The 26,283-nt window shown below is 56.0% G+C and overlaps 2 protein-coding genes across 6 annotated transcripts in view; both read right to left on the bottom strand.

The window, feature by feature from the left end:
• The window catches only part of PPIF (peptidylprolyl isomerase F), a 531,572-nt gene that overhangs the window by 27,546 nt on the left and 477,743 nt on the right, over window positions 1–26,283 (bottom strand). Inside the window, exon 1 of one of the 3 annotated variants that reach the window (XM_049789676.1) lies at window positions 10,293–10,296. The exons of the other annotated variants lie outside the window; for them this stretch is intronic. The gene's annotated coding sequence lies outside the window, so the exon portion shown is untranslated. Of the gene's footprint in view, window positions 1–10,292; window positions 10,297–26,283 lie in introns of those variants that run through there. 3 annotated transcript variants of the gene reach the window in all.
• ZMIZ1 (zinc finger MIZ-type containing 1) overlaps window positions 1–26,283 on the bottom strand; it is a 95,958-nt gene that overhangs the window by 3,272 nt on the left and 66,403 nt on the right. Inside the window, exons 7-23 of one of the 3 annotated variants that reach the window (XM_049789621.1) lie at window positions 16,815–16,959; window positions 13,885–13,999; window positions 13,172–13,389; window positions 12,105–12,303; window positions 10,967–11,239; window positions 8,475–8,657; window positions 7,318–7,395; window positions 6,753–6,927; window positions 6,516–6,657; window positions 5,611–5,821; window positions 5,205–5,310; window positions 4,850–5,010; window positions 4,468–4,535; window positions 4,040–4,108; window positions 3,497–3,738; window positions 2,515–2,681; window positions 397–645 (exon numbers count right to left, since the gene is read on the bottom strand). In XM_049789621.1, the coding sequence (XP_049645578.1) occupies window positions 397–645; window positions 2,515–2,681; window positions 3,497–3,738; window positions 4,040–4,108; window positions 4,468–4,535; window positions 4,850–5,010; window positions 5,205–5,310; window positions 5,611–5,821; window positions 6,516–6,657; window positions 6,753–6,927; window positions 7,318–7,395; window positions 8,475–8,657; window positions 10,967–11,239; window positions 12,105–12,303; window positions 13,172–13,389; window positions 13,885–13,999; window positions 16,815–16,959 (2,801 nt within the window). Of the gene's footprint in view, window positions 1–396; window positions 646–2,514; window positions 2,682–3,496; window positions 3,739–4,039; window positions 4,109–4,467; window positions 4,536–4,849; window positions 5,011–5,204; window positions 5,311–5,610; window positions 5,822–6,515; window positions 6,658–6,752; window positions 6,928–7,317; window positions 7,396–8,474; window positions 8,658–10,966; window positions 11,258–12,104; window positions 12,304–13,171; window positions 13,390–13,884; window positions 14,000–16,814; window positions 16,960–26,283 lie in introns of all 3 variants that reach the window. The other 2 variants (XM_049789620.1, XM_049789622.1) reach the window with 2 other exon arrangements.

The following is a 26,283-nucleotide window of genomic DNA, read 5'->3' on the forward strand; positions in this document are numbered from 1 at the left end:
AACTTTGGGGGAATCCGAGGCATGTGGGTGACCCCCATGGGGCTGGAGAGCCACAACCCAGCCCTGGTCAGCCCACACGGGGCCCCTGAGCGAGCGATGGAGTGAGCAAAAGCAGTGAGGACGCGGGACCAGAGACAGGGCAGACAGACAGATGGACAGGGGATCCTGGCCTTGGTGTTCCCTCACCCAGACTGCTGAGGACACGGGACCAGAGACGAGGACAGATGGACAGACAGACATCAGACAAATGGATGGATGGGGCGGAGGTCCTGGCTGCAGTGTAGGGGGGCCACAGGGTACAGGGGGCTGTGCCGAGGGGCCTTGGGCACTGCTCGCGTTGCTGGGTGCCCCCCTGAGCCCCACCCCTGCTGCCTGGGGTGGGCGACCCCGACTTACATCCAGCGAAGGCTCCGGCATGTCAGACGCTCCCTGCGCCCCCGCCTGACCCTCTAAGGCGGAGGAGGGGTTAAAGGTCAGGTCGCCGTGAGGGTGGCTGCTGGGGGCGGCCTGTGGCGGCGGCCGGGGGGGCTGGGCAGGTGCCCCGCTGTGGTGGAGCGGAGGCCCTGACTGTGCGCCAGGGTGCGGGCCATGCAGGCCCTGCTGCATGGAGGGGTGTGGCTGCTCGGAGCTGCCAGCATGGGGCATCTGCGGGGAGAGAGGGGGAGAGAGAGTGAGGGGACAAGCACCGCCCAGGGAGGACAGAGACCCATTAAGCTGGGAAAGGACAGACCCAAGAGAGCCATAGGGGCAAAACCGGGTGTTGTCTGTGGCAAAGAAACAAGAAAAAATTTTTTTTCTACAGGCTGTGATCAGGGAGACTGGAGAGGGGTGGGCCCAAGGGTTGTGTGGGCCCTGAGAAATTATGTGGTCCTTGGAGGCTGTGCAGACCCTGGAGGTTGTGCGCTGAGAGACTCTTGACAGGCAGCATAGACACACGGGCCCAGATACCATTGGCACAATGAACAATGAGGGCAAATGGAGAAGCCAAACCAATGGGACTATTTCCGGGCAGAGGGAGGCAGGAGGAGGAGCTGTGTGCAGCAGAGGGCCCTGAAGGGCCAGGGAGGGCGGAGCAGACAGACAGACAGTATGGGGCAGGCGTGCAGCCGGGGCTGGGGGGATGCCTTGACAGCCTCCTGCAACTGAGTCCTGGGGCGTGTAGGAGATGCTGAGTGTACACCCTGGAAACTGCCCTGGTCACTACCCAGAGACAGGCCAGCTCAGGGTTATACCCCAGGGTGCTGGGGATGGGAGAAGGACCACATGGACATGGAACTGGTGAAGCGGGGCCCATGTGGGGCAGTAGGACCAGACCCACAACCTGTTTGGCCCTATACTCTGTGGGCAGAACTGACGGCCACAGCAACTCCCGCCCCTTCCTCTGCTCCTCCTAGGACCCTCCTGCTGCTGTGGGTGGTCTGGTCTGGGCCATGAGCTGTGAGGTTAGAAGTCCCCAAGAGCCTCCATGGATGCTCCAGCCAAAGTATGTACACCTCTGGGACACTATACCCACTGGGACAACGTCTATACCTGCTGACAGGATTGTAGCTCTGGCATCTCTTAGAGCATCCAGGCCCAGTGAAGCAGAAGTATCTGCTTTTTGATTGGATCTCTCTCTCCCTCCCTCCCTCTCTTGACTATATGGGATGCCGGGGATCGAACCTGGGTCAGTGGCATACAAAGTTAATGCCCTCCCACTGTGCTATGGCTCCAGCCGAGGCAAGGAGAGTCCCCAGGCACATGAGTCCTTCTGAGGATGCTTGTTAAGGGGAACTGATTTGCCACCTGCATGGCTGAATGTCTGGGACCTGCTGGCCCTGGTGAGGCCTGACTGGGAAGCAGTGGCATGGAGCTGGACGCCATCTGGGCTCTAGACACTTAGCAATGAGCCCAGGTGATTAGCTGGGGAGGCTTCATTGGGCAATGGAGGTGATCAGCTCCAGCCCCAGTGACTATAGCCTCAGGCCTCCGAGTGACTGCAGCCTTGGGGACTCCCTGCTCTCCTCACTAAGCCCAGCAGAGAGCCCTGCTCTCTTAGTACAGACCTTACTGTCTCACCTCACCTGCATCAGGCCCTAGGCTCAGGCTCAGATGCTTCTGTCTGACCAACTGGCCCAGTAGTGCTCACTAGACAGGACTCAAAGGGAGGCAAAGAGGGCTCGAGATGGGCAGGTTGGTCAGCACTCATTGAGGGCGGGTTCCCACTCAGGAGATATTTACACAACCCCTTCCAGAAGGGAATGTTCCACATAGCCTCTCTTCTTCCTATAGGACATGGTCCTTCTACACGGCCTCCCTTTCTCCCTCAGGAAGTGGTCCATATGGCCTCCCACCCTCCCTCAGAAGGTGGTCCACACAGCCTCCTTCTCTCCCACAGGAAGTGGTCCACATGGCCACTCTTTCTCCCACCTGCAGGAAGTGGTTCGTTTACATGGCCGGCCTTCCTCCCTCAGGAAGTGGTCTGTCCCCCACGGTCTTCCTCCCAGTTCTGGGCTGAAGGGCCCGGACACTCACACTCTCCTGCAGGGGATGGCTGAGGGGCTTCTCCAGGGCTGCCATACTGCTGGGCATGTCTGGAGGGTGAGAAAGCTGGGGGGGCCCGTGCATGAAGTCATTCATAGGCGTCCCTCCTGGGTTCCCGTGGGGGAAGTCGAAGTTCCCATGGCCCTGGTAGTTGTTGCCTGCAGGAAAGATGTGGGGGTCACTGGGGAAGGGCTTTCTTAGGGTAAGGTCGAGTTGCTGTCTGATGGGTCCTGGCAGCCCAGCATGGCCATCATGGGCAGAGAGGGAGGGGATGACGGTGCCTTCGAGCAGGCACATCTCTGGGCTCTCCTAGCTGGGACGTGGCCATATACCCTTGGCTGGCTCAGCCCTGTGCTCCAGGTTGGGGACCAGCATTTGAGAAAGTCCGGGCCAGGAGAAACTCAGCCTCCTTCTGGCTCATTGGCCAATGCTCCAGCACAGCCATGACCAGGGGCTCAGGGCACCCTAAAGCCATAGCCAGAGGTACTGGCTGTCAGCGCCAACCTCCCACCGCATGGCATAGACTAGACACCCATCCTCATTGCTTGGGCGAAGCCTTGGGGCTGAGCTCCCAGAGGCCCTGGAGACACAGGGAATGGTCTGCCAAGGTATATCCTAGGAAGGTATATTCAGGAGCTGAGGGCTGGAGGGATCCAGCCTCTGGGTAGGGGAGAGGAGAAGGCCAGAGTGACTGTAAAAAGGGCTAGAGATCAGGCTTGGTGGCAAAGAAAATCATGAGACAGGGAAGAGGACGGGGGTGGGGGTGGAGGGCAGACAAAGACCAGAACTACAGGGCATGGGGAGTGTTCCAGTAGCCCCAACGAACACTGCTTGGTGCCCCTGTGCCCCCCCAGATGATCTATAGAGCCTCAGAAGGCAGCCAGGTCTGGCCCCAATAACAGGGCAGGTCATGGGGGTGGGGTTCTCTGACACCTGTCCAGCTGGGTCTGGATCAGGGGGATTGGGTGCCCACCCTGGCTGCTGTAGTCACTGGAGTTGGCGCCGGTGGGTGGGGGCAGTGGGTAGGGTGCAGGCCCGGGGCCCAATGCGGCGATCATCTCCATGACATTGGGCAGAATCATCTGGCTGGGGCTCATGGTCTTGAAGCGCTTGGAGGGGACCCCGTCAGGATCGTCCTTGATGTGCAGGTCTGACTTGATGGGGACTGGCCGCCAGCTGCACGTGGGGTCGATGGTCACCTCTTCGAACTCGGAGCTGAGGGCAAAGAAGGCTGAGTTTCTGGGTTGCCGAGCAGGGAGGGGTCATGCAAGGATCTGGATCACATCAGGGACCCACCCAAACCCGCTGCCCCCACCCTGGCCCATGACAGAGTGGTGGATGTAACATCGGATGAGAGCAAGGGACAGCCCCTTGGTTCCCACCCAGACTAGGCTTGGCTCATTCTGGAGAAGTTCTTTGGTCCTGGAGAGATGGGGGAGAGCTGCTGGACTGGTGGTATTTCAGGGATGTTGGGGTATCCCTGGCTGGCCCAGCCCCACCCAGGGTACCCACTTACTGCTGGATGGCGTTCAGGATCCCCCACATGTACTGGTCCACCTCCAGGCCCTCCAGGAGAGCAGTTTTACTGGAGAAAGAGATGCAGCTATGTCTTAGCTCTGTACTGCATAATCACCCTGCACTTCCCCAAACTCCCGAACTGCCCTGAACCACCCTGAACTGCCCCGAACCATCCCGTACTGCCTTGAACCACCCTACACTGCCCCATCAGCCTCGTCATGGGCACTGTAGAACTTCTGGCTGTGCCAGTGCTCCAAATTTACAGGGGTTGGATTCTGGTGGATTTCAGGCTGGGTGGAGGGTGACAGGACAGGAAACGGGAGGTAACAAGATGGATTGGTGGAGGTGACCGGACAGGGGACAGTGAGGGCAGGAGGGCAGGTGACATAAAGGTGAGAGGACAAGGGATATCAAAGAGAGACTCACTTGCACACAGGGCACCTCCATGTCCCTCGCTCACAGTTCAACTGCAGGTACGATTCCAGGTCAAAGCACTGCAGGGGCCAGAAACAGTGGCAGATGGTGAGTCATAGAGTAGAGACCCTCGCTGACCTCCCACTGTCCCTGGGCTTAGCTGTTAAGTCAGGCAACAACAGAAGAGGGCAGGTCTGGGCCGGCCGTGGCCTCTGTGCTGCCCCCGGAATGCTGTTCCATTTTATCACCCAGTTGTGCCCTGTGCGGATCTAAAGTGCCCACCTCAGCAAGGCCCTGCCCCGTGCCTGAGATGGGGGCTAAGTGCTCTTCAGCCCATCAGCACCCCATGGCTCCAGAGAAGGTGGGCATGTGCCCAGAGGTGGCAGAGTCCCACCTGGACGTGTTTGCAGTCATGGCCACGCGCGGGCAGCTGGATGCGCCGGAAGGTGATGGGGCACTTGAGGGACACCTTGATGGCCGTCTGTTCCACGCCGTCCTCACCGTTCAGGGCTGTGTTGCCTGAAGAGGCAGCCACGCTGCTGAAATTCCGCTTGACTGAGGGCAAGACAGGCAGGTGAGGGCAGGCACAGGGTCTTAGGACAAACGACAGAATTTGCCCCCTCCCCGCACTGTGTTCTCATCTCGTGGGTGAGAAGGACATAGGGACAGGCCAGTTTAAGGGGAAGGGGAAATCTCCAGCAGGATTATGGTGAAACCCAGTGACTCAGCCCTCAGCTCCCGAGACTCACTCTTGGTAATGCAGTGCTCGGCAGGCAGCAGACGCTTCTTGAGGAGGCCCTGGAGCACAGAGCGCACAGACGGCCGGTGCACCAGCTGTAGCACGAATAGGTGGGACTGTGGGGACAAAAGGGCTGAGGTCAGATGGAGTGGCCAATGTAGTCCTGGCAGGGCCCATCCAAGCATTGGAAAAAGGGCCTCTGAGCTGGATAGGCAGGATGAATTGTGGATCACTGCCTGGGTCCAAGCCAGACAGAGGGATGGTCAGACTCAGGAAAGGCTCTGGGTCTCTGCTGCCATTGCACCCCAAACTGTCCCCTCATTACACCCAGCCTGGATTGTTCTGACTGCATTCCTGCAGATGCCTGGCCCCCTGCGCCCACTCACATGACAGTCCAGCCCTCCATGCCCACTCACACAACAGCACGCCGTGACGGTGATCTGGATGGTGTTGCGGCCCGGCTGACACACGTGCTTCAGGTGCAGGGGCTTGTGCGAGGTCTTGTTGTCGCCACGCTCGATGGTCAGCGGGGTGGCATTGACACTGACCTGCACAGAGGCCGGCCAGTTGGTGTTCATCTGCCGGTCCTCGTGGTGGTAGCACTTGAACTGCAGCTCTAGGTCGGACCTGGGTGCAGGCGTAGGCTCAGGGGGTGTTGCTAGGCTACATTGGTCTCCCCCCACTGGCCTGGGTGCCTTCCATGACTGCTTATCTCACCATTTGTGCTCCCCAGAGCAGATACATCTAAAAGCTACATGCAAGGGCAGTGCATGTCCATTCTCTGGGGCTGGCTAAGGTAAGCCTTAGCTGCTTCTGACTCAGTCATAACCCTCTACCCCATGGAGAGTCCAGGGATCTGAAGGGCCCCTACCCCATGGGCAAGGAACAGGGACAGTACTGGCCACAGGAGGCCTTGGATGGGCACTGCAGGGAAAGGAGGATCAGTGGCACAGGGAGGCTCTGGCCTCAATGTCTGGACCTATAAGTGTGTGCTCTCAGGGGCTCTCCCATGGCAGAGCCCTGCCCAGGGTGCTGTTCCCTCCCTGCCTCTGCCTGCCTCTGACTTCTCTGGCCTGGTTCTTCTAGATAGGCATCATCAGTCAGCAGTGGAGGCCAGTCCGATATCCAACAATCCCGTCCAGGCTCAGGAAAGCTGGTACCTGTCTAGCCTTCACTCCTGGTCCCTGCCTCCAGCCCCATCCCCTTCCCTCCGCAAACTTGGGGCTCCACCAGGTACTCCCTGGCCCACTCCACACTGGTGCTAGGGGTATGAGGCCAGGGCTGCCCGTCTGCACAGGGAGGTTAGGTGGGGGTGGCGCACCTCCACATGAGCGTCTGGTGGACCGTGGGTCGCAGGTGGAAGACGTGGTTGCTCACGGCCAGGTTGTGCTCCAGGCGGAAGGGCTCGAGCACCACCCCGTCCCGTACTGGGAAGGTCAGTCTCAGTTCGTCATTGTGGCTGGCTGTGGGCGGCGGGTGGACAGGACAGGACAATGGGGTGAGTTAGCCTTCTGTTGCCCCCCACACCGACCCCTGCAACTAGAGGGTAGGCACTCACCGGGTGGGGGTGGCAACGCACTCATGTTTGGCTTAATGTCAGGGGGGAAAGGCGGTTTGACATCCTGGCTGGGGGACAGATAAGCAGGAATGCTGCTTCCTGGGGTCATGGGGGGCGTGGGGTTCCCTGGAACAGGTGAGTGGGGGTAATTTGCCACAGGAACTGGCCTGGGAGGCTGCAGAAAGAGAGATGCCACATATGGGTTAGTTATGGAGTGAGCAGGACAGGAGGGACCTTGGACGACACCCCCTACATGTCCCCATCTCCCAGGCTGGCTCTCAGGCCTCGTTCCCACCCGTAGCCTGGATTGATCATCTCAGAGATGTAAATCAGAAGCAAGGAGGGTGGGCACTGTTTGGGTCCAGCCTCCCCATCATGCCTCCAGGCTCTCCCTGCATCCCACAAGATAGGGGGCAGCCAGCACCCCCAGAAATCTCCCTCCTTCTACTCTTAGTCATCATCTGTTGGCTGCTGGAACTGGCCAGGTCCATGCTCCTGCCCCCCCACCCCAACCCCCTGAAGCTGGCCCAGAGAATCCCCAACATCCCCGTCTGCACAAACGTACCCTGCTGGCAGGCCCCTGGCTGTAGCTGCCATAGCTGTTTCCCGAGAAGGAGTTACTCTGCCCGTTAAACTGCTCTGGCTGCAAGAAAGGATGGAAGCAGAGAATGGACCATGAATCTAACTGGAGGCAGTGAGGACAAGGGGGGAGGGGGACCCCCTGAGCCTGGCCTCTTTGCCCCAAGTTCCATTTAGTAAAACCACAAAACCTGGGGCTGGAGTGATAGCCCAGTAGGGAGGGGTGTTTGCCTTGCACGTGGCTGATCTGAGTTCAATTCCCAGCATTCCAGATTCCCAATCTGGAGTGATCCCTGAATGCAGAGCCAGGAGTTAGTTACCCCTGTGAACTTCTGAAGTGGTCCAAAAATAATAAATAAAAATAAACCAGAAAACCTGGTGTAAAGCGGGTGCCAACAGTCAGCATGCCCAGGAAGGAATTCCCTGTCCTCTGTGTGGAAATATCCTTCATGATGCTCTCAGAAAAGAAACAAAGTGCAGAGTCTGAGGGGACTCATCACAGTGTGATTCCAAACATGGGAGGGAAAACCGCCTGAATGTCCAACAGAAAGAGAAGGATGAGAGTCCAAGGTAGGTAGCTGGCGGAGGGGAAAGTGGAAACCAAAGTGTAGCAAGAAGTAACTGAGTGAAGGTTTTTTTCTTTTGGGGGAGAGCGCATCTGGCAGTGCTCTGTGCTCAGAAATCACTCCTGGTAGGCTGGGGGTGGGAGGGCATAGGGGATGCTGAGGACCAATCTGGGCCGGCAGTGAGCAGAAGCATTGAACACAGGTCGGCCATGTGCAAGGCAAATGCCCTACCTACTGTGCTATTGCTCCAGCCCCTGGGAGTCTAAGATAACAGAGTCAGAGTAACAGATTCAGCCTCAAGGAAACATTTTAGGGTGAACGGAACTGTTCAAGGCTAAGTTGCCTTTAGGAGATAAATTTCCTTGTCTGTTCCCCTTCTAGAAAGAATTAAGGAAAGAAGCATGGCAGGAGTGTTTGCTCCAGGAGGGAAGGGCTCAGGGCAGGCCGAATGGCATGATGGCACGAGGGGCTGCAGTTGTGGAGGACCAGGCTCGTGGGTTATGGCTGACCGTGCTACAGGTGGGGTTGGGGAGAGATGGCCGGGGGTGGGGAGGTTCTGTGAGCAGTCAGGACTCACCTTGTAATACTGCCCCATGTTGACGGTGGGGGGCGGGTACTGCCCGGTGCTCGGCTGGCTGGGCATCCTCTGCCCAGGATAGTTGGGGGAGGTGAGGGGCCTCGGAGCGTTGGGGGTGGGGTACTGGCCTGGCTGGGCAGGGAACTGGCTGTTTGGTCCATATTGCTGGTTTCCATAGTTGGGCTGTGGCCGAGAAAGGGTGGGAAAAGGTAGTGGTTAGTGTTGTAGACCCAAATGACCACTATGTCCTACTCCCTGCAAATCGCCTTTCTGCCTGTTGGACTGACTCCCATGGTTCACGGCCTGTCCAGAGGCTACAGATCTCACAGCATCTGAATTGGGGACACCCCCACAGGCCACGAGGAGGCGGCTGGATCTGAAAAAACCTTTGAGTATCTAACCAGAAAAAGTACAGCTGTGTCCCAAGTTTGGGTACCTCTGGGCACCTGCATTACACAGTGGGGGGACATTGAGTGCCAGGATCAAGAGAATCAGGGACAGGCCCCCACAACCCAGGGGAGGCAATAGAGAAGTTCCCAGGTCTTACCCTTCATTACTGTAATACCCTTGTAATAACTCCAGTAGCAGCCATAAAAGGGGTCTGCCCCTTTAAGAAGGAACTATCACAGGCTGGTAGTTTGGCTGGAGTTGTATAAAACCCTTGCTTCGAGTGAGTCTTGTTTCGGGAGATGTATGGGAGTTGTATGTAGCAGTTGGTGGTGGAATGGAGAACTGGCGAACAGTTTCTACTCCTAGCTGCAGCTTGCTCTCTGATTTCTACGGGCTTTGGCTTTATTTTCCTGGATGGTTTATCCTTTTGCCTTGTACTGTTGCTTGTACCTGGCCCTCAATCTGACCTTACCTTGGTTTCAAACCCAGCTCTCTCTCCCGGCTTAGGGATTTGTTATAAAACCCCTGGTTTCTCTACCTTGTCTATTAAATAGGCTTTAAAGAGGGCCGGAGTGATAGCAGTGGTAGGGCGATCCAGGATAGGCCTAGATTTGATACCCAGCATCCTATACAGTCCACTGAGCCTGCCAGGAATGATTTCTGAGTGCAGAGCCAGGAGTAACCCCTGAGCAAAGCCGAGTGTGACCCCCCCCCCCAAAAAAAAAAAAGGCTTAAAGAAATATCTTGTTAGTTTTGTCTGCTTGGACTCCTGTAGTTCAAGGGCCCTGGTCACTCCTGTCCATGCTGACATTTGTAGGAAAGATCAGGGCCAAAGCTATCTGTCTCCCAGACGTCTGGGCCCTGTGACTGGGGGACCCAGCTGGCCCCATCCTTGTGCCTTGAAGACTCCCGACTTATAATTTTCTGTAGCTTTGGTCAGGTCATGTGCGTTTGACTTGAGAGTGATGGACTTTCTCATGCCGAGTGAGGTAGGAGCAGTCCAGAACAGGGAGGCCAAGACTGAGGCAGCTGTACTCTCGCCATGTGGCTCTCATTGTGTGTTCTAGCAAATATTCCAGTTGGAGCACCTTCAAGTTGGCCGGCCCTTGGGGTGGCCCAGAGAACATGGGTTGGGAAGGTGTCAGTGGAGCCAGGTTGGGCATAGTACCAGACTAACAGTGTGGGGGGGGACCCTGTGGCCTTTCCAAATATTTCCCTGAAGGCCTAGAGTCCTGAACATGTGCTCACAGCAGCTTGGTGTGGTGGGGAGAGATTAGAGGTTGTGTAGGCAGGACATTATGTTCTGCTTCTGCCCTACACATCAGTAGGTCCAGGTGCCCAGGCAGTCCCGGCTTTCACTCCCTAGATTCAGGATCTATGTCCTTATGTTCAAATCATGTTTGGCCAACACAGGACACCCAGAAACCTCAGTCTTGGGCTGCAGACTAGCTGTGTGCCCAGCAGGAGTGAAGGCAGTGAGCAGAAAGTGGGCGAGATCAGGCTCTGCCCTGCTAAGGAGTTTGAGGACTCTGAGTTCTGTAGCTGAACCTCATCCTGACCCATATCAAACTTGTGCTCCAAATGCTCACAGAGGGAGCTGGAGCACCCCTTCCTCCAGAAAGTCCTCCATCTCTGGTCACACACGAGTATGCTGAACCCTGTGGTGGGCTTCTAATCAGACCCCCTCTCGCTTGAGGGAAGGGGGTCTTGAGCAGGACTTCAGAGTGTCCTCACTCTTGCCAGATACCTCCCCGAGTGGGCAGGGCATGTGGGGAGGGTCCTCCCCACCATGATCTGTCGCTTCTCCCTTTCACACTGTGGAGGAGTGTTTTCCTAAGGTCTGAGCAATGTTCTTCCCATCTTGCCTGCCGTCCAGTTCAGACCACGCACCCCACATAGACCCCTCCAACATGCCCTGCTGGACTAAATAGGTGGCTGTTTTACAGTGAGACAGCAGAGGTGAAAGTCTATGAAAGGCAGAGCCAGGAGCTTCCTTGCAGCCTTGTCTCCTGTCTTGCCATAGCCCCCCCCCCCCCAACCCCCCCCCCCCCCCCCCCCCCCCCGCTTCCCACCCTGTCTTCCGGCCCGGTGGCTGCACTCACCTCGCCTGGATATGGCCTCTTTATGCTCTGGATTGGGAGGGACTGGGGCCGGGGCCCCGGGTAGGTCTGCTGGGGCATCCGCTGCCCATGTGTGCCAAAGGGGCTGATGCCTGGCGGCCGGGGCTGGTTCATGCCCATGGGAGGGCCACTCATTCCCGAGGGCGTCATGCCTGCTGCCATGCTGGCAGGGTTCAGGCTGCCCCCCATGGATGCAGGACCCCGCGGGCCGGGCTGGTTCATGAATTGGCTGTTATACGCCTGGGTGGGACCCATCTGGAAAGAGGAACAGACCTTCAACGGGAGAAGAAAAAAAAAAGAATAAAATGCCACATGCATTGAAAGTGCAGGAGAGGGGAAGGTAAGGTGGGGGTGTGGGGGACTTGAGATTGGGAATTGGGGGCACCTTCCTGTGTGGTTCTTCCCCTGTGACCACCGACCTCCTGACTTCGCTGCTGCCACTTCAGACCACATGGGAATGGTGTGGCCCAGGTGCAGTGGGCAGTCAGACACAGGCAGCATTCCCATTTTGGGGGATGAGCAGGAGCAGGGGGCTGAGAAATGGCAGTCAGGGCCCCTTTCCTGGCAGCCCTGGGCCTGTCCTTGGTGCCGGTCAGCAGAGACCTCTGTGCCACCCAGGAGCCTCGCCATCTCCCCAGCCCCCGGGCACTCCTGCACCCCAGCCCAGCCCAACCTTCTGAAGGTCAGGGCAATAATGGCTCTGGGCCAAGTCCAGGCAGGATCCCTGGGCTCAGGTGCAGCTTGAGACAGACACAGCTAGGCTATTTTTAGCTCCTGTGCAGCCCAGAGACTAGGGCTGGTGAGTTCCCTGCTCTGCTATTCCCTGCCTGCTTCTGGAGCACCCAATGTACTCTGTGGAACATCTGTGTACCCTAGCTGGGAACACCCCAGCTCATCCATGGAGCACTCCAGTTCACCTTCTTGAGTATTCCCAGTACACGCTAAGGAGCATCCAAAGTGCACCTTATGGGGTTCCTCAGTGCTCCTTGTGGAACATCCCCAATGCTACCCATGGAGCACCCCCAGTTCATCCTGTGGAGGACCCCAATGTATCCCATGGACCACTCTCAATAGACCCGCCCTCCCTACCATAGCTGCCCTGGGAAACTGGTGCTCTTACCGGTCCGTACTGGTTCATATCCTTATTCTGCGTCTCTTGCAAGGCGGCCACAGTGGCTGTGGCCGTGGCCGTGGCTGTGGCTGCTGCTGCTGCTACTGCTGCCGCCGCGGCTGCTGCTGCAGGCTGCGTGAAGTCGGCAGGCGGCCTGGTGTGTGGGGGGATGCCCATGCCGGCGGGGGCACTCGGACCCCCAGGATAGCTGTGAGGGGAAGCAAAGAGTCACGTGTTGGCCATTCTGAGGTTGTATCCTGAACTGGCAGGAGGGCTTTGCCGACCTCACTCAGGGCTGGGGACACAGGGCCCTCCACGAGGCAGTGGCCAGTCACACTCTCTGTGACTGGCAGGCTGGGCACATGGGGCCACAACATGTCATCATGCCCTTGGCCCTGGGAGCCAGGGTGATGGGGGTGGGGTGGCCTGGCCCCACAGAGTTAGGGTGTCCTCCCATGTTAATGTATTTAAGGAAATGACTGTTAATGTATCTTTAAGGGGTGATGATGAACCCTGGTAACAGCAATTGAACTGGGACATGTCATTCTGTAACGGACAACTATCCTAGTATTAAAAGGTAAAGCTTGGAAGGCAAGATGCACCTTACTCTGCCTTTCTTTCTGCATGAAATATAGCAGATTGGCCCCAAAGTTATAGGCCTCCTCTTCCTCCTCCTCCAGGCTCTTTTCTCTTCCTGGGATCTGGGATCTATCTATCTCTCCTCTCTCCCTCTCTCTCCTCTCTCTAACCTTCCCCCCCTCCCTTAGGTAAGTTTGGGGTCACTACATTTGGCATCCCTGGCCGATGGCACCCAAAACATGTAGGCAAAATTGAACCCTGGACAGTAAAGACCTGACAAAGGAGACTTCACGAAGACAAAGACATAAGTCACTGGCATGAATCTTGAAAGAGATAAATGACTCCTTTTCTTTCCCTCTGTACTCCCAGACTCCCCACCTTGGCCCTTTTAGGCTCAAGTGCATACCCAGCACTCCCCAGACCCCTGATGCACTGAGGGTCACTCTGAGCCCAGCAGAGCTGCACCATGGGCTCCATGTCCAGCCTTGCCCACTCACCTGGCCCCAAAGGCGCCGCTGGCTGGGTAGCTGGGCCTCCCATACACGCTTTGCTGGATGTAGGGCTGCGCTGGGCCTGCCTTGGCTGAGAACTGCTGCTGTTGGCCTGCGAACTGTGGGGAGCTGAGGCCGGGGTTGCTGGTGCCCATGCCGGACGCCATGGGATTGCCGCCTGGGTTCATGGGGTTGTTGGCATTGGCCATAGGGTTCCCGAGGACCTGCAGGCACACAGTGGGTGAGCCAAGGTGGGTGGGGGGAAAGGGAGTGGGTAAAGAGAAGGGGTGAATCAGGCAGGGTGGGAGCTGCTTCTTAGGGTCTGTGGGGGGTGTGTGGAGTTCCCCATGGCATGAGAAGTGGTGTTGAGGCCCCAGGGGAGGCAGGGCAAGTGCCTGGCTGGCATGTGCACAGCCTCAGTCACTCACTGGTACCCTGAGGAAGGTGTAGGCAGTAGGAGGAAGCAGCTGTGTGTGAGAAACAGGGAAGAGGAAAGTTCTAGTCAAAGCATCAGGTGCTGCCTTCTGGGAGCTTGATCCAGGCTAAGACCTTAGAGCCCAGAGGCCGACATAGTGAAGTTCCCCTGTATCTCACAGGGTCAGCATGGGCCAGGACAGCATGTGGTATGTGTGTATTTTGCAGCTGGTCTTGCAAAGCCACTTGTAGGCAGGGGTCCCCGCTGCCCTCCTGAAGAGTGGTCTCTCCAGGGTAGTGCTTACCTGACTCTGGGATGTGTTGGTCACTCCCCACACCGTGGTGACCACGGAGAGGGAGCCGGGAGGCTGGTTGGCGTTCTGCTGCCAGGGGACAGAGTCATAGGGGAAGGACCCATCACTGCAGGGAGAGAGGACATGCTCAGGGTGGACACACTCAAAAGCCCCACCCAGCCTGCCAGCTCTTCAGGTGATGCTCATCGGTGACTCAGACACGGAAAACCCTCTACCCCCATGGAAGGCAGCTATCTGAGGCCCAGTCACAAGCCAATAAGCAGTATCTTTTGCTATTCCCTTTCTCCACAAAACTGGTTCTTCAGAGTGGCCCTCTGGAGGGCCACTGGAGGGGACCTTTTTCTTGGCCTGGCCATCAGGACCCCTCCCTCCTGTGCCTCAAATAGTAAGGCCTTTCCCGGCACTCAAGCTGACCCCCTGGCTCCATCTGTCCTCTCCAACCCTTCATTCATGTCTCCCCGTCTCCTCGGAGACCCCAGTTATCAGCAGCAGGAGGCTGCTAGACCCTGGTGACACTGTATGCAGTCAAGGCTCCTTGTAGGGCAGCCCTGGAAGAGTGCAGAGAGAGTTGGGTGCCTTCCTGGGGAGCAGCTCCTGCCAGTGCTCCAGCACAACTTTCCTGAAAGAGTCCAGGGTCAGAGCCATAGCACAGCAGGCAGGGCATTTACCTTGCATGGGGTCAACCCAGGCTCACCCCCTGGCACCCAACAGAGTCCCATTAGCATCACCAGGAGTAATCCATAAGCATAAAGCCAAGAGTCAGCCTGAGCACTGCCAGTTGTGGCCTGAAACCCAAAGAGTGGGGTTAGGGAGGGGGAGAGAGAGAGAAACAGAGAGAGACAGAGAGGGGGGGGAAGAGAGAGAGAGGGAGAAAAAGAGAAAGAGTGAGAGAGAGAGGGAGAAAGAGAGAAAGAGTGAGAGAGAGAGAGAAAGAGAGAGAGAGAGAGAGAGAGAGAGAGAGAGAGAGAGAGAGAGAGAGAGAGAGAGAGAGAGAGAGAGAGAGAGAGAGAGAGATGGGGTAGGCCAAGAAGAGAGTCGTGGGGAGGAAGAGGGTCTGTCCTCAGGGAACCAGCTGGGCATGGGCAGCCCACACTTGGCCTTGCGGTACCCCAAGATTTCTGCAACAGGGCAGAGAGAGACCCCTGCAGGGCTGGGCTGTAGGAGCCACTTTTCCTGCTGGTCTGGGGTGCATGTCCCAGTTTCTTTGCCTTTTTTTTTGGTTTGGTTGTGGGGCTACATTGGGCAATGCTCAGGCAGACTCCTGACTCTGTGCTCGGGAATCACTCTTGGTGGGACTCAGGAGACTGCATGAGGTGCTGGGGATGGAACCCAAGTTGGCTGCATGCAAGGCCAGCATCCTCCCTGCTGTGCTATCACTCTGGCCCTAACTGGCTCCCATTTTCAGGACCAGAGAACAGGGCGGCTCTTAGGGGCCTGGGATCTAGTATGGCTGCTCCGGGGAATTAAGTAGGCCCAAGCTGAGTCTGAAGTCACCCGATCTCCCTGCACTCAGGCCCCACAGTCCCATGTGCCTACAGCTCAGGAAATCAAGTGGGGGCCCAGTTCAGCTGTTGGTGGGCCTCGAGGTGGGAGGTTGATCCTTCCTCCTGGTGGGCCTCAGTTGGGGCCCAATTGGGTGTGTCCCTCAGGCTGAAAGGGCCATGGGGGTGCCCACGCACTGACAGGGGTGGCCTCAGGCCCACTCACACCTGCTGCAGAGGCAGATGCACTGGCTGCCTTGTGACTCATCTGGGGAGCTGCTATGGCTGCCATGATAAGGAGGGGTTAGTGAGGGCCCTATCCAGGGCCTGTCATACACTGGCCAAGCCCCAGCACGAGGGGGGGCTGCAGCTTTAGCTTCAGGCAGGGGCTGTCTAAAGGCATTTCAGGACAAACACCCCCCCCCCCATTCAGAGCAAGCCTCAAGTTGTGCCTTGGGGAGCTATGCAGAAGGGAGCCAGCCAATAAGGGGTGTAGTGGGCAGGGAAGGAAAGAGGGCTGGGGCTGGGATATCCACTGGCCATTCTGGGGGAGCAATGGGTGCTCCTGTCTGCTCTAGATCTGGCCATGGACACATAAAGCCCTGCAATGCTGCTTCCCAGAGAGGCAGAGGCCGCCAAGCGCCCCAGAGGAGCAGCCCTAACTCAGGCTAAGGGGCTCTCCTGTGGGCGCAGGCCCCCAGCAGGAGGGAAAGCAGGAGGCCCCAGATCTAGCAGGCTGATTGTAATCAAATTAAGAGTAAACAAGATTTATGAGGCTCCTAATTACCTCTGCAGCACAGATTTGCATACAAACAACAAGTAGATCTCAAAAGGCCTTTTCAGCCACTCCTGCTCCTTTCCCCCAGGGAGTGGAGGTGGGAGGGGGCAGCTGTTTCTCTGGGCTTCAGGACCTAGAAGGACAGGTCTACCAGGGTGTGGGTTGGCACCTGGCCTTGCTCCTATCCCTCAGCCCACCTTCCTGTGCAGACCAAAACCCTGCAAACCCACAAGACAGAGGAAGCGGAGGATATACTTCCAGGCACCAGACACAGGGATTCTGGCCTTATTTGCACTTCAAGAACCTTCAGTCTCGGAAGTGTCAACATCAGTGTTTCATGGCTTCCATGGACAGGGACACACAGCCTAGCCAGATTTCCAACAAGCTGAGTTGGGTCCAGCCAGGGACTAGATTAAGCTTGGATCAAAGTGGACCCCTGGACATAGTGCTTGGGGAGGACCCACACTGGGGCAGGTCAGAGCCCGTCTGCCTGGGGACTGTCCAGTTTTCAGGACATGCTACTGATCGCAGGCTTTGAAACCCGTTTCAATGCTAACTCTGCACTGGAGGAATAGTACAGCCCCACCTCTGTGGCCGAGATGCCCCTCTAGTGCCCCCAAGATTCAGTTCCCCCAGGTCCATTGTATCAAGGCTGAGCTCACCTGTGCGACAGGGTGGGTTTCATGGAGCTCATGGAGTTGAGGGGGGGCTGCATGGGGAGCTTCCCCGGGGGGTCGCTCTGGCGGCTCTTCTGGTGACGCAGCAGGAGCAGGCGGCCGAGCTCCTCACACCAGGAGGACAGCAGTGCTGGAGGGAGGATGGACAGTGAGTGACTGGATATCAGGAACACTCTACCCAGCCCACTGTGAATGACTATAGACCCAGACAGGGATACTATACCCAGTCCCTGCCCTCTGGTGAGAAATGCTGGAGGGAAAGATAGTTGGAGATGAGTGATCAACCACAGACCCAGGGATACTACATCCAGCCCCTGCCCTCTTGGAGAGAAGCCTGGAGGAAGGACGATGGGTTGAGTGACCAGGGACATGAAGGGGACTTGCCCCTCATGTAATCCTGGGATGGCAGGACCCTAGGAGGTTCACTGGGCTTTAAGGGAACCACAGTGTCCTCCATATCTAGGGGGACAAACAGCTGGGAGGAGGGCCACTGCCGCGGGGGTGGACAGTGAGAGTCGGCAGACAGGATACAGCCAGCGTCTGGTCGGGCCCAATCCCAGTATCACATGGTCCCCCAGTGGTGGAATGTGGCCCCTAGCATCATTAGGATGGCCAGAATCCTGGCATGGCAGTGGGCAGACAGCACCACTCTGGTCCAGCTGGGCCCTGAACACTGCTGGGAACCCCTCCCCCTGGAAAAGGGCAAATGGAGAGACCCTAGTATGGGGCTGCTGGGCACCACAGGAAACGAGGGGTGTCAGGTGGCACCAGGAGAGGCAGTGAGTGGCAGAGGCCACCCCACCCAGAGATGTGAATGTGGACACATACTTGGCCTTCTCAGACTAACATCTAACATCTAACCAACAACTAACATCTGTGGTTCCCCAACCCCCACCTTGGGACCAGACAGTGGGAGGAGGTGAGAATGTCCAGTCCAGGGCTTGGAAAGAGCACAGTGGGGAAGACTCTTATCTTGCAGACAGTCGACCCTAGTTAGGTCCTGGCACCCCACATGGTCTCCCAGGAATGACGTCCCAGAGCAGAGTCAGGAGAAAGCCTAGGTATGTCCCCCACAAGACAATCAATCCAGTGGCCCCTCAGCTCAGTGAGAATGTGCTGGGGCTCCCGGGCTTTCTCCCCTGCCAGGTGGGCATGGATGGGGCAGAGAACCTCAAGAGCTGCCAGGCTCAGCAGAAGGTCCCCCTTCACCATGACCCACAAACTGTGGTCTGGGCCCCAGAGGGAGGGAGAATATTTCCCACAATGCGTGTGTGCGTGCGTGTATGTGTGTACGCCCTAGCCACAGGGGGGATCTGCAGCTGAGTTCCCCTTGGATACAGGAAACCTGTTTGGGAGGCAGGAGCCCATTAACCAGAAGCTTCCTCAGACTGGATCACAGCATGGCGGGGAGGGCACTGACTTTGCACATGGCTGAATTAGGTGCAACCCCCAGAACTGCAATAGGGTCCCTCAAGCCCTGCCAGAATGATCCCTGAGTGCAGGGCCAGGAGTAAGTCCAGAGTACCATGAGTCCCTCCAAAACTAAAACCAAACAAACAAAATCCCCATAAAACCAGAAAGGCTTTGGGGGAACATCTGGTTCCCATGAAACTACTATAGCTCCTACAAGGCCCTTAAGGCCACCAGCTTTCAACCACCCCGAATTCGCATTAGCCACAGCTCCTCCTCCCTGCGAGTCAAGCTAGAACTGGTGGGGCCAGAGCAATAGTACAGCAGAGAGGGCATACGCCTTGCACTCAGCTGACCAGATGCGATCCTCAACATCCCATAATGTATCTCGAACCTGATTGCAGAGCCAGGAGTGCCACTGGGTATGGCCCAAAAAACAAACAAAAGAGGTAGGTAAGAAGTCAGAGAGCAGCCTGGCCCTCACAACCTCTGTCCCTGTTCCTCTCTGCACATACTCCTGCACAACTCAGCTCTGCATGCAGGGAGGAGTGAAGGATGGTGGGTGTCCTCACCACGGCCCTCCTGATTGCTCTCCACAGGGTTTGGGTGACACCCGTAAACTTGGGAGCAACCAGGGCTGGTGGAGCGGATCCTGAACCGGTTTGTCTGCCCCTCGTCCTGAGGAGGCTGAGCCCCCAGGGCAGGATGCTGAGCCCAGAATTGATGCCAGGTGGGTCTGGCCTGCAGAACCCAGGAAAATGCACCCAACCTCACACAACAAGGCCCATTCTGGGTCACTTGAGGTCATAGGAGAGACACCCCAGAACAGCAGGTCTGGCATTTGCCTTGTCCACAGCTGACCTGGGTTCGAGCACCAGCAACACATAGGGTCCCCCAAGCTTACTAGGAGTGATCCCTGAGTGTACAGCCAAGAATAAGCCCTGAACACTGCCGGGTGTGGCTTCAAACCACAGCTCTGTGTTCAGAGCTCACTCATGGTAGCTGCATTCCCTTCCCTCCTTGGTACCATAACCTTATTTTCAGTCTTCCCTATAGGAAGGAGGCTATCTGCCCATTCCTGGCAGGGTCCCCCCATACCGCCAGCCTCAGTGGCTGGACAGAGACCAGGAGCTGCCAAATGGCAGCTGGTAAGGCACTGGCCCCAGGAGGCAGCTCACACACTCTTTGCCCCTTTTCTGGCACTGCCTGGCACCCATGGCAAAGAGGGTGGTCAGAGGGAAAACCAGGTGGTGGGGCTGAGTTACCCCAAGTTCGTGGCAGGCCAGCAAGGAGACAGACTTAGCACTGACCCCTGGGTCTCCGTGGGCAGCAAAGTGGGGCCGGCCCATGGGCATAACAATCTGCAGACTTTAGAGGCCTTGGCTGGAACTGGCATAGCTCCAAGCCCAGAGAAGGGGTAGGAGTGGGGTCCATGGCTCTCAGGCTGCATTAGGGAGTCAGTGCAACCCCTCTGTTCTGTGCCCCCACTGAACAGGCTCAGGGGTGTTGGGTGTCCAGGAGGTCCCAGGCAGGAAGGAGGTTCTTGGATGAAATAGTGAGCTCTGCTCTCGACTCCCTGAGACCTGAATGATACCCCAGACTGAGTGCATCTGCCTGACAGAACCCGAGCACTCCCTTCACCTAGTTCCCTGACCTTCTCTCTAAGCTGGGTGAGATAAAAGGTGCAGGAGTCAACTCTGTTTTGGGCTTATTTCTTGTCTGAGCTGGCCCAGCTGTGCTTACCCGCTACAGCCACTGAAGCTGAGTGGAGTGAGGCTGGATAGGTCAAACTCAATCTACACAATCAGCACTACTATCCAGGACAGCAGGAAGCCAGCATGCAGATAGGGGGCCTACTGCTGGCCCCTGACCTCTGGCCTCTACTCTCCCTCCCCTGTCTGTTTTCCATGCCCTGAGCTATCTGCATCTCCCATGCACTCTGGCCTTAGTTCCCTGTGCCCCAGGACTGGTGTCCAACCTCTCGCCCACAGCCAGGACAGTGGAGGTGAGGGAGGCAGAGATGACCCCAGATTAGCTGCTCTGCATGTGGGCAGATGTGGCAGCTCAGGGCACACCAGGATGCAGTGACAGACTCAGATACGCCTCCCAAAAGCCCCTGTGGTGGGTTTCTGAGCTACTGTCTAGCCCCCTCAGGAACCCAAAGAAGCCATATGGCACCCTGGAAGGGCTGAGAAGGACCTTCCAGCGAATTCTGACAAGGGGACCCTTAAGAGCTTATTCTTGGGGTACCCCAAAGAACAGATTAAGCACCCTGCCCCTGACGTTCCCTTCTAGACCACAGGGTCAGGCACTTTGACGATCAGTCATCTACTCTTTCAAGCACAGTGTCCTTGAGTGGCGCTGGCTTGGCAGACATCCTTGGAATGGGCCTGACAGTCGGGGTCTTTAGAGGCTCAGGGGCAGGTGAGGACACCAGGGATATTATCCCTGGTAGATGCTCCATCTTTTGTTGTTTTGTATTTTTGGGCCACACCCGGTGGCACTCTGGGGATACTCCTGGCTCTGTGATCAGGAATAATTTCTGGCAGGTTCTGGGAACCCTAGGATATGCCAGGATCAAACCCAGGTTGACTGCGTGCAAGGCAAGTGCCCTCCCCACTGTGTAGATGCTCCTTTCCAGGTGTAAATGATCCTCTGAAGATTTTTTTAGATACCCATCTGCCTTATTGCAATGGAAATCAGGGCGGATTCTAGGAATGATCTTAGGGTGGTGCTCCCTGCTGTACCTGCGGTTCCCGAGCCACACCTGGGTAGCAGCCAGGTGACACTTGACCCTGGAAGAAAGGGCTCATCCAAGGCTCAATTTCCCTTGCATAATAGACTTGTCTGATAAGGGTCGCTACTACATGAGCACAAGGCTGAGCTCCACAGGGCTTTCTGAAGTGTCTGCAGGACCCTAAATGGCATCTCCACCCAGGTCTCAGGACTGCCAGTGCCACTGCTCTCAGGATCCCTTTGAGACCTAGTAACAGACCCAGTGTCTCCCCTCCGGAGATGAAAACACAGAAGTGCTCAGGTTTCCACGGGCCCATGTTGCCAGCACAGCAACATGAGTGAGAATAAGGTTTTGTGCTTGTGCAGAAACTTGTGCCTGGGGCAAGGGGGCAAGGGGGCAAGGGGTGGACTGATGGGTGTGGTAACCTGGCTCAGTTGCCTGCTCTAAAGGTGTGCAGGAACTGAGAGCACAGCAGGAAGGCATTTGTCTTGATTGGCTGACCTAGGTTTGATTCCTGGCACCCCATCCAGTACCTCGAGCACCACCAGGAGTGATTCCCTGAGTGCAGAGCCAGAAGTCACCTTTGAACTATATGGTGTGATCCCCCAAACCAAAAACTATATATTAAAAATAAATTAAAAATAAAGGTGCAATGCAAAGCTGACCCAGTTTTGATTCCCGGTATCCTATATGGTCCCCCGAGCCAGACAGAAGTAATTTCTCAGTGCAAAACCCCACGTGTCACTTGTATGTCCCAAAAACCAAAAATAGGATTTTCCCCCATTGCACCTTTATTTTCATTTATTTATTTATTTATTTATTTATTTATTTATTTATTTATTTATTTATTTATTTGGTTTTTGGGCCACACCCGGCGGTGCTCAGGGGTTACTCCTGGCTGTCTGCTCAGAAATAGCTCCTGGCAGGCACGGGGGACCATATGGGACACTGGGATTCGAACCAACCACCTTTGGTCCTGGATCGGCTGCTTGCAAGGCAAACACCGCTGTGCTATCTCTCCAGGCCATTTATTTATTTTGTTAATGTATCCAAGGGAATTAATATCAATGTATCTTTAAGAGGTGATGATATCCTTTCTGTAATTGGACTGGGACATGCCCCCTGTAACAAACATCGGCCCTAGTATAAAAAGGTAGAGTCTTACAGGTCAGAGTGATAGCACAGAAGTAGGGCATTTGCTTTGCATGTGCTGACCTGGGACCAACCTGTGTTTGATCCCTAGCATCCCATCGGGTCCCTAAGCCTGCTAGGAATGATTTCTGAGTGCAGAACAAGGACTAACCCGATTGCCGCCAAGTGTTTGTGCCTCCCAAAAAACATAAAACAAAACAAAATGGTAGAGCCTGGCAGTTGGTGGTGGGGGCACGCTCAGGTTAATACCAGAGCAGAGCCTGTCTGATATATAGCATAAGAAAGATACAACTTGCTTTGTACCTCTCTTTCTCTCTCAAACTCCAGAGCTACAGTCCTCCACAGATTGGTCCTGGAATTACAGGCCTCTTCTTCCAGCTCTCTATTTCTCTCCTCTTCCTCCCTCTGTCTTTGACTCTCTCTTTCAAAATCCTCCTGGAGATATATAGCAATAAAAGCAATGATGTTTCTACTTCTCTCCTCTCTTTTTTGAAATGCTTTGGCTAAGTTGCGGGTTGTTACAACTTTCATAAACAATATAACTTCGTGTCCATCCATGCTATACTGACCCATTTCCTTGCAAAGCTAAGGTTAGTTTAGTGTACAAAACACAGGCTCTGCATGCCAGGATCTGTTCTGAGTTCCTGTGTACTCCCCAGAGCAGCATGAGGGTGACCTTGAACACTGAGCCAGCGAGCACGGCCCAGTGTGGCCCCCAGACACTGGATTAGCTACTCCACAGACAGCAAGTCAAGTGCATTAGCCGTGATCACGTCAGCTCATTCTTGTCTGTCGCCACTTCCCTGCTCAGCTTGGAAACGTTCTTTCAGGAAGTAACTGAAGTGATTGCACAGTGGGGAGGGCAATGGCCTTGCACATGGCCAATCTGGATTTGATCCCTGGCACCCTATAAGGTTCCTTGAGCCTGCCAGGAGTAATTTCTGAATGCAGAGCCTGGAGTAACCTCTGAGTACCACCAGGGATGGCCCCAAAACCAAAATAACAAAACTCAGCTTTCCACTAGAGGAGGGCTGGCTGCAGCTATGGAAGAGACCTCAGGATTGATGGACAGGATACCCTTGACAAGCCCAAACACTTAGCCACTGGCTCCTTCCTGCCTCACAAGATGCCATGCTCAGGCTGAAGGTGGGTAGATGAGGCAGTGGGCATAAGAGGGTTTGGGCAGAAAAGGGTCCTCCCAGCAGGTGCAGGGAACAGACTGAGACTACCAGCCTGCAGTTCTTAGGGGGGATTAAAGAGCCATCTCCCACCTCAGCCATGCAGCTCTCAGTATGCAGGAACCTTCCCTGAGACCAGGCAACACCTCCCTACAGCCTGCACATGCCCACAGACGAGTGCTTGGGTCCCGGAGTCCCAACAGAGCCCCAAAAGAAGGTCCCTCATGACCTTCTGGGAACTGGACACAGGCCTCCACTGGCCCAGCAGCTGGGAAGACATGAGAATCACAGAGAGGTCATTGGAGGGGGGAGAAGTGACAAAGTGACCCAGGAGAGACAGAGGTGGCAGGTCCAGGAAGAGAAGTGTTCCAGGGAGCCCCCTTCCCACCAAACTCACTCTCTTCCACTGTCCCAGCCCTGAGTCACTCACATGAACTTGAATTTGTAAAGAACTGTGCCAAGAGGGGCCAGGAGAAAGGGCGCCTCTGAGCAAGACCCCCTCTCAAAAGAGGCACTCCTAGGGTGCCAAGAAGAACCTTGGGCTGTCAGAAACACATGCAGACCCCCCTTTCTCCCATGCCAAAATGCCAACACTCTTCTTTTGTTGCCACTTAAACCAATTTGGGGGTAATTTTGCAGACGATTGTGTTCTGTGATTGCGGGGTGGTAATTGTATGGTAATCGCTCCTGTTTATGATCGATGGGGAAATCACTATTGTTTTCCCAAGAGCTTGTTTAATCAAAAAAAGTGCAGGGGTGGGCACCCAGAGCTTAATTCTGCAAGTTGGAGCCCCAGAAAATGGAATGAAACAGAGCAAACCCCCACTGGGTGGTAGGAGCACCCACGGGGTCTCCCATGAGGAGACATGGGACTCAGGCACCACAACAGGCAGGCGGGTGCAGACAGGTCATGGGCCCCCAGCGCCAGGCAGACACTGAGTTCCCTCACACACACGCCTGCTCATGCCCATCTTCAGCCAGGTGGGCATAAGGTGCCCGTCTGGGCCTGCCTGCCCTCCTCTCCTCTTGCCCTGGAAGGTGGCAGATAGCACCTGGGGCCCACCTGGCGGGCAGAAACCTGAACCTCCCAGAGGCCATGGGGGACAGGTCTAGACTGGGCAGCACCACCTGAGACAGCCTGACAAGGATGGCAGTGTGGGCAGAGCTGAAGAGCCTAATGGACCATCTTCCTTCTTGCCCATCGGCCTGTCCACCCACCCTCTGGGCTTGTTATTCTTCCTGGAAGGAAGGTTCACGGTTAGGGCAGACAGAGTGGGGCCCCCATACCTCTGTGTGGGCATGGAGCCAACCATGGCCTGCTACTATGGAAGTAGGTGCCCCTAGCTGCATCCTGACTGCTGCCATCTCCCCTCCCACCCCTTCTTTGGTTGCCTATCCTCTGCCAGGGCTGTGGCCTGTGCTCACCCTTGGCTGGTCCCCAAACATGCAGGGACATCCAGAGGTTTAGTTAGGGTCTTGAAGCTGACAGACAGTTGCTAGATCCTTCAGCAGGGCACAATGGTTCCCACTGGACCGGTCAGGATTTGGCTTTGAAATCAGACACCCCCAACCCGGGGGACAGGGAGATTGAGGGAAGATAATTGATCGCTGATCACTGTATGGACTAGGATGTCCAAGGGACAGATAATCAATCACTAATCCCTAGCCACACTCAAAGCCATGTGGCCTCCCAGGATATCTATGGCCTCAGTGACAGGGTTGAGATGCACGTGAACACTGCGGGGTGGGCTGTGGGTTCTGAGTTCGGGGTCCCAAACTCTGTTCTGGGTGCCCCCTCCATGCGCCATGTCAAGGCAGTGGGGAACTTTGGTGACCCCTCAGGCTACATCACTCCCCAAGAGGTTGCAGGCAAGCAGGAAGAGCTGGGCAGGTGGAAGAACGGGGCCTAGACCCTGGCCAGAGACTGTGGAGGGCCACAGTTCTACCTTCCTCTGCCCTTTACCCTGTGCAAAGGACAGCGAATCCCCCTCTCTACACCTTGTCCCATCTCTTGACATGTTCCATGTGTCCACAAGAGGCTCAACTGTCTTATCTCCACACATGATCCCTCTGCCAGCAGGGACAGACAGAACAGACAGGAATGGGGCAGCTCATTGCCTCCTGCACTGAGTAACATCTCCTGCCTAGCTTCCCAGACTCACAGCCAGTCTTGCATGACCAGAGTCCTGAGCTCCAAAAATCAGCATTGGGGCCTTAAAATTCCCCGGGCAGGAGTGTTGTGTTTTGGAACATTCCCACATTCTCTGACCATCCAAAGCCTGATTTTCATTCACCACATCAAAGACACTTTTGGGGGCCGGTACAATAGGACACTTGCCTTGCATGCTGCCTACCCAGGTTCAGTCCCCAAGCCCTGTCAGGAATGAGCACTGAGCACAGCTGGGTATATCCCCTCAAAAGGCGAAACTTTTGGTGCCCAGAGCGATAGTACAGTAGGAAAGGTGCTTACTTTGCACACAGGCTGCTTGGGTTCAATCCTGGCATCTCATAGTGTGCCCGTGAGCATTACCAGAAGTGATCTCTGAACATAGAACCAGGCATCAACTCTAAACACTGCTGAGTGTAGCCCCCAAAACAAACAAAACATGACACGGTGATCTGGACTTTGTGCCCATTTGGACTCCACCACAGGCTTGACTGCTCATAGCCACGAACCCAAGAAACAACATCTGTCCACACTGAATGTTGGCCTTGGCAAAGTGGTAGGGACTTCTGAATTTAGGGTGCACTGGGCCCTTCACGGGGCACCTGCCTGCATCCACCAACAGGATTGTGAGGAGACACCTTTTGTGATTCGAGGGGGGGGGGGGGGACTTTGAGCTCCAGGTCACTGTAGTGGAGTTCGATAACGTTGTGGCAAACAGTGCTCGAGGGCAGGAGAGTGTCAGGAAGCCAGTGAGGGTACTGGCACAGGAGACAAAACTAAACAGGACTTCATGGCCCAGCAGAAGTTCTG

The sequence above is a fragment of the Suncus etruscus genome, chromosome 15, assembly GCF_024139225.1.
Source record: "Suncus etruscus isolate mSunEtr1 chromosome 15, mSunEtr1.pri.cur, whole genome shotgun sequence".
Lineage (NCBI taxonomy): Eukaryota > Metazoa > Chordata > Mammalia > Eulipotyphla > Soricidae > Suncus > Suncus etruscus.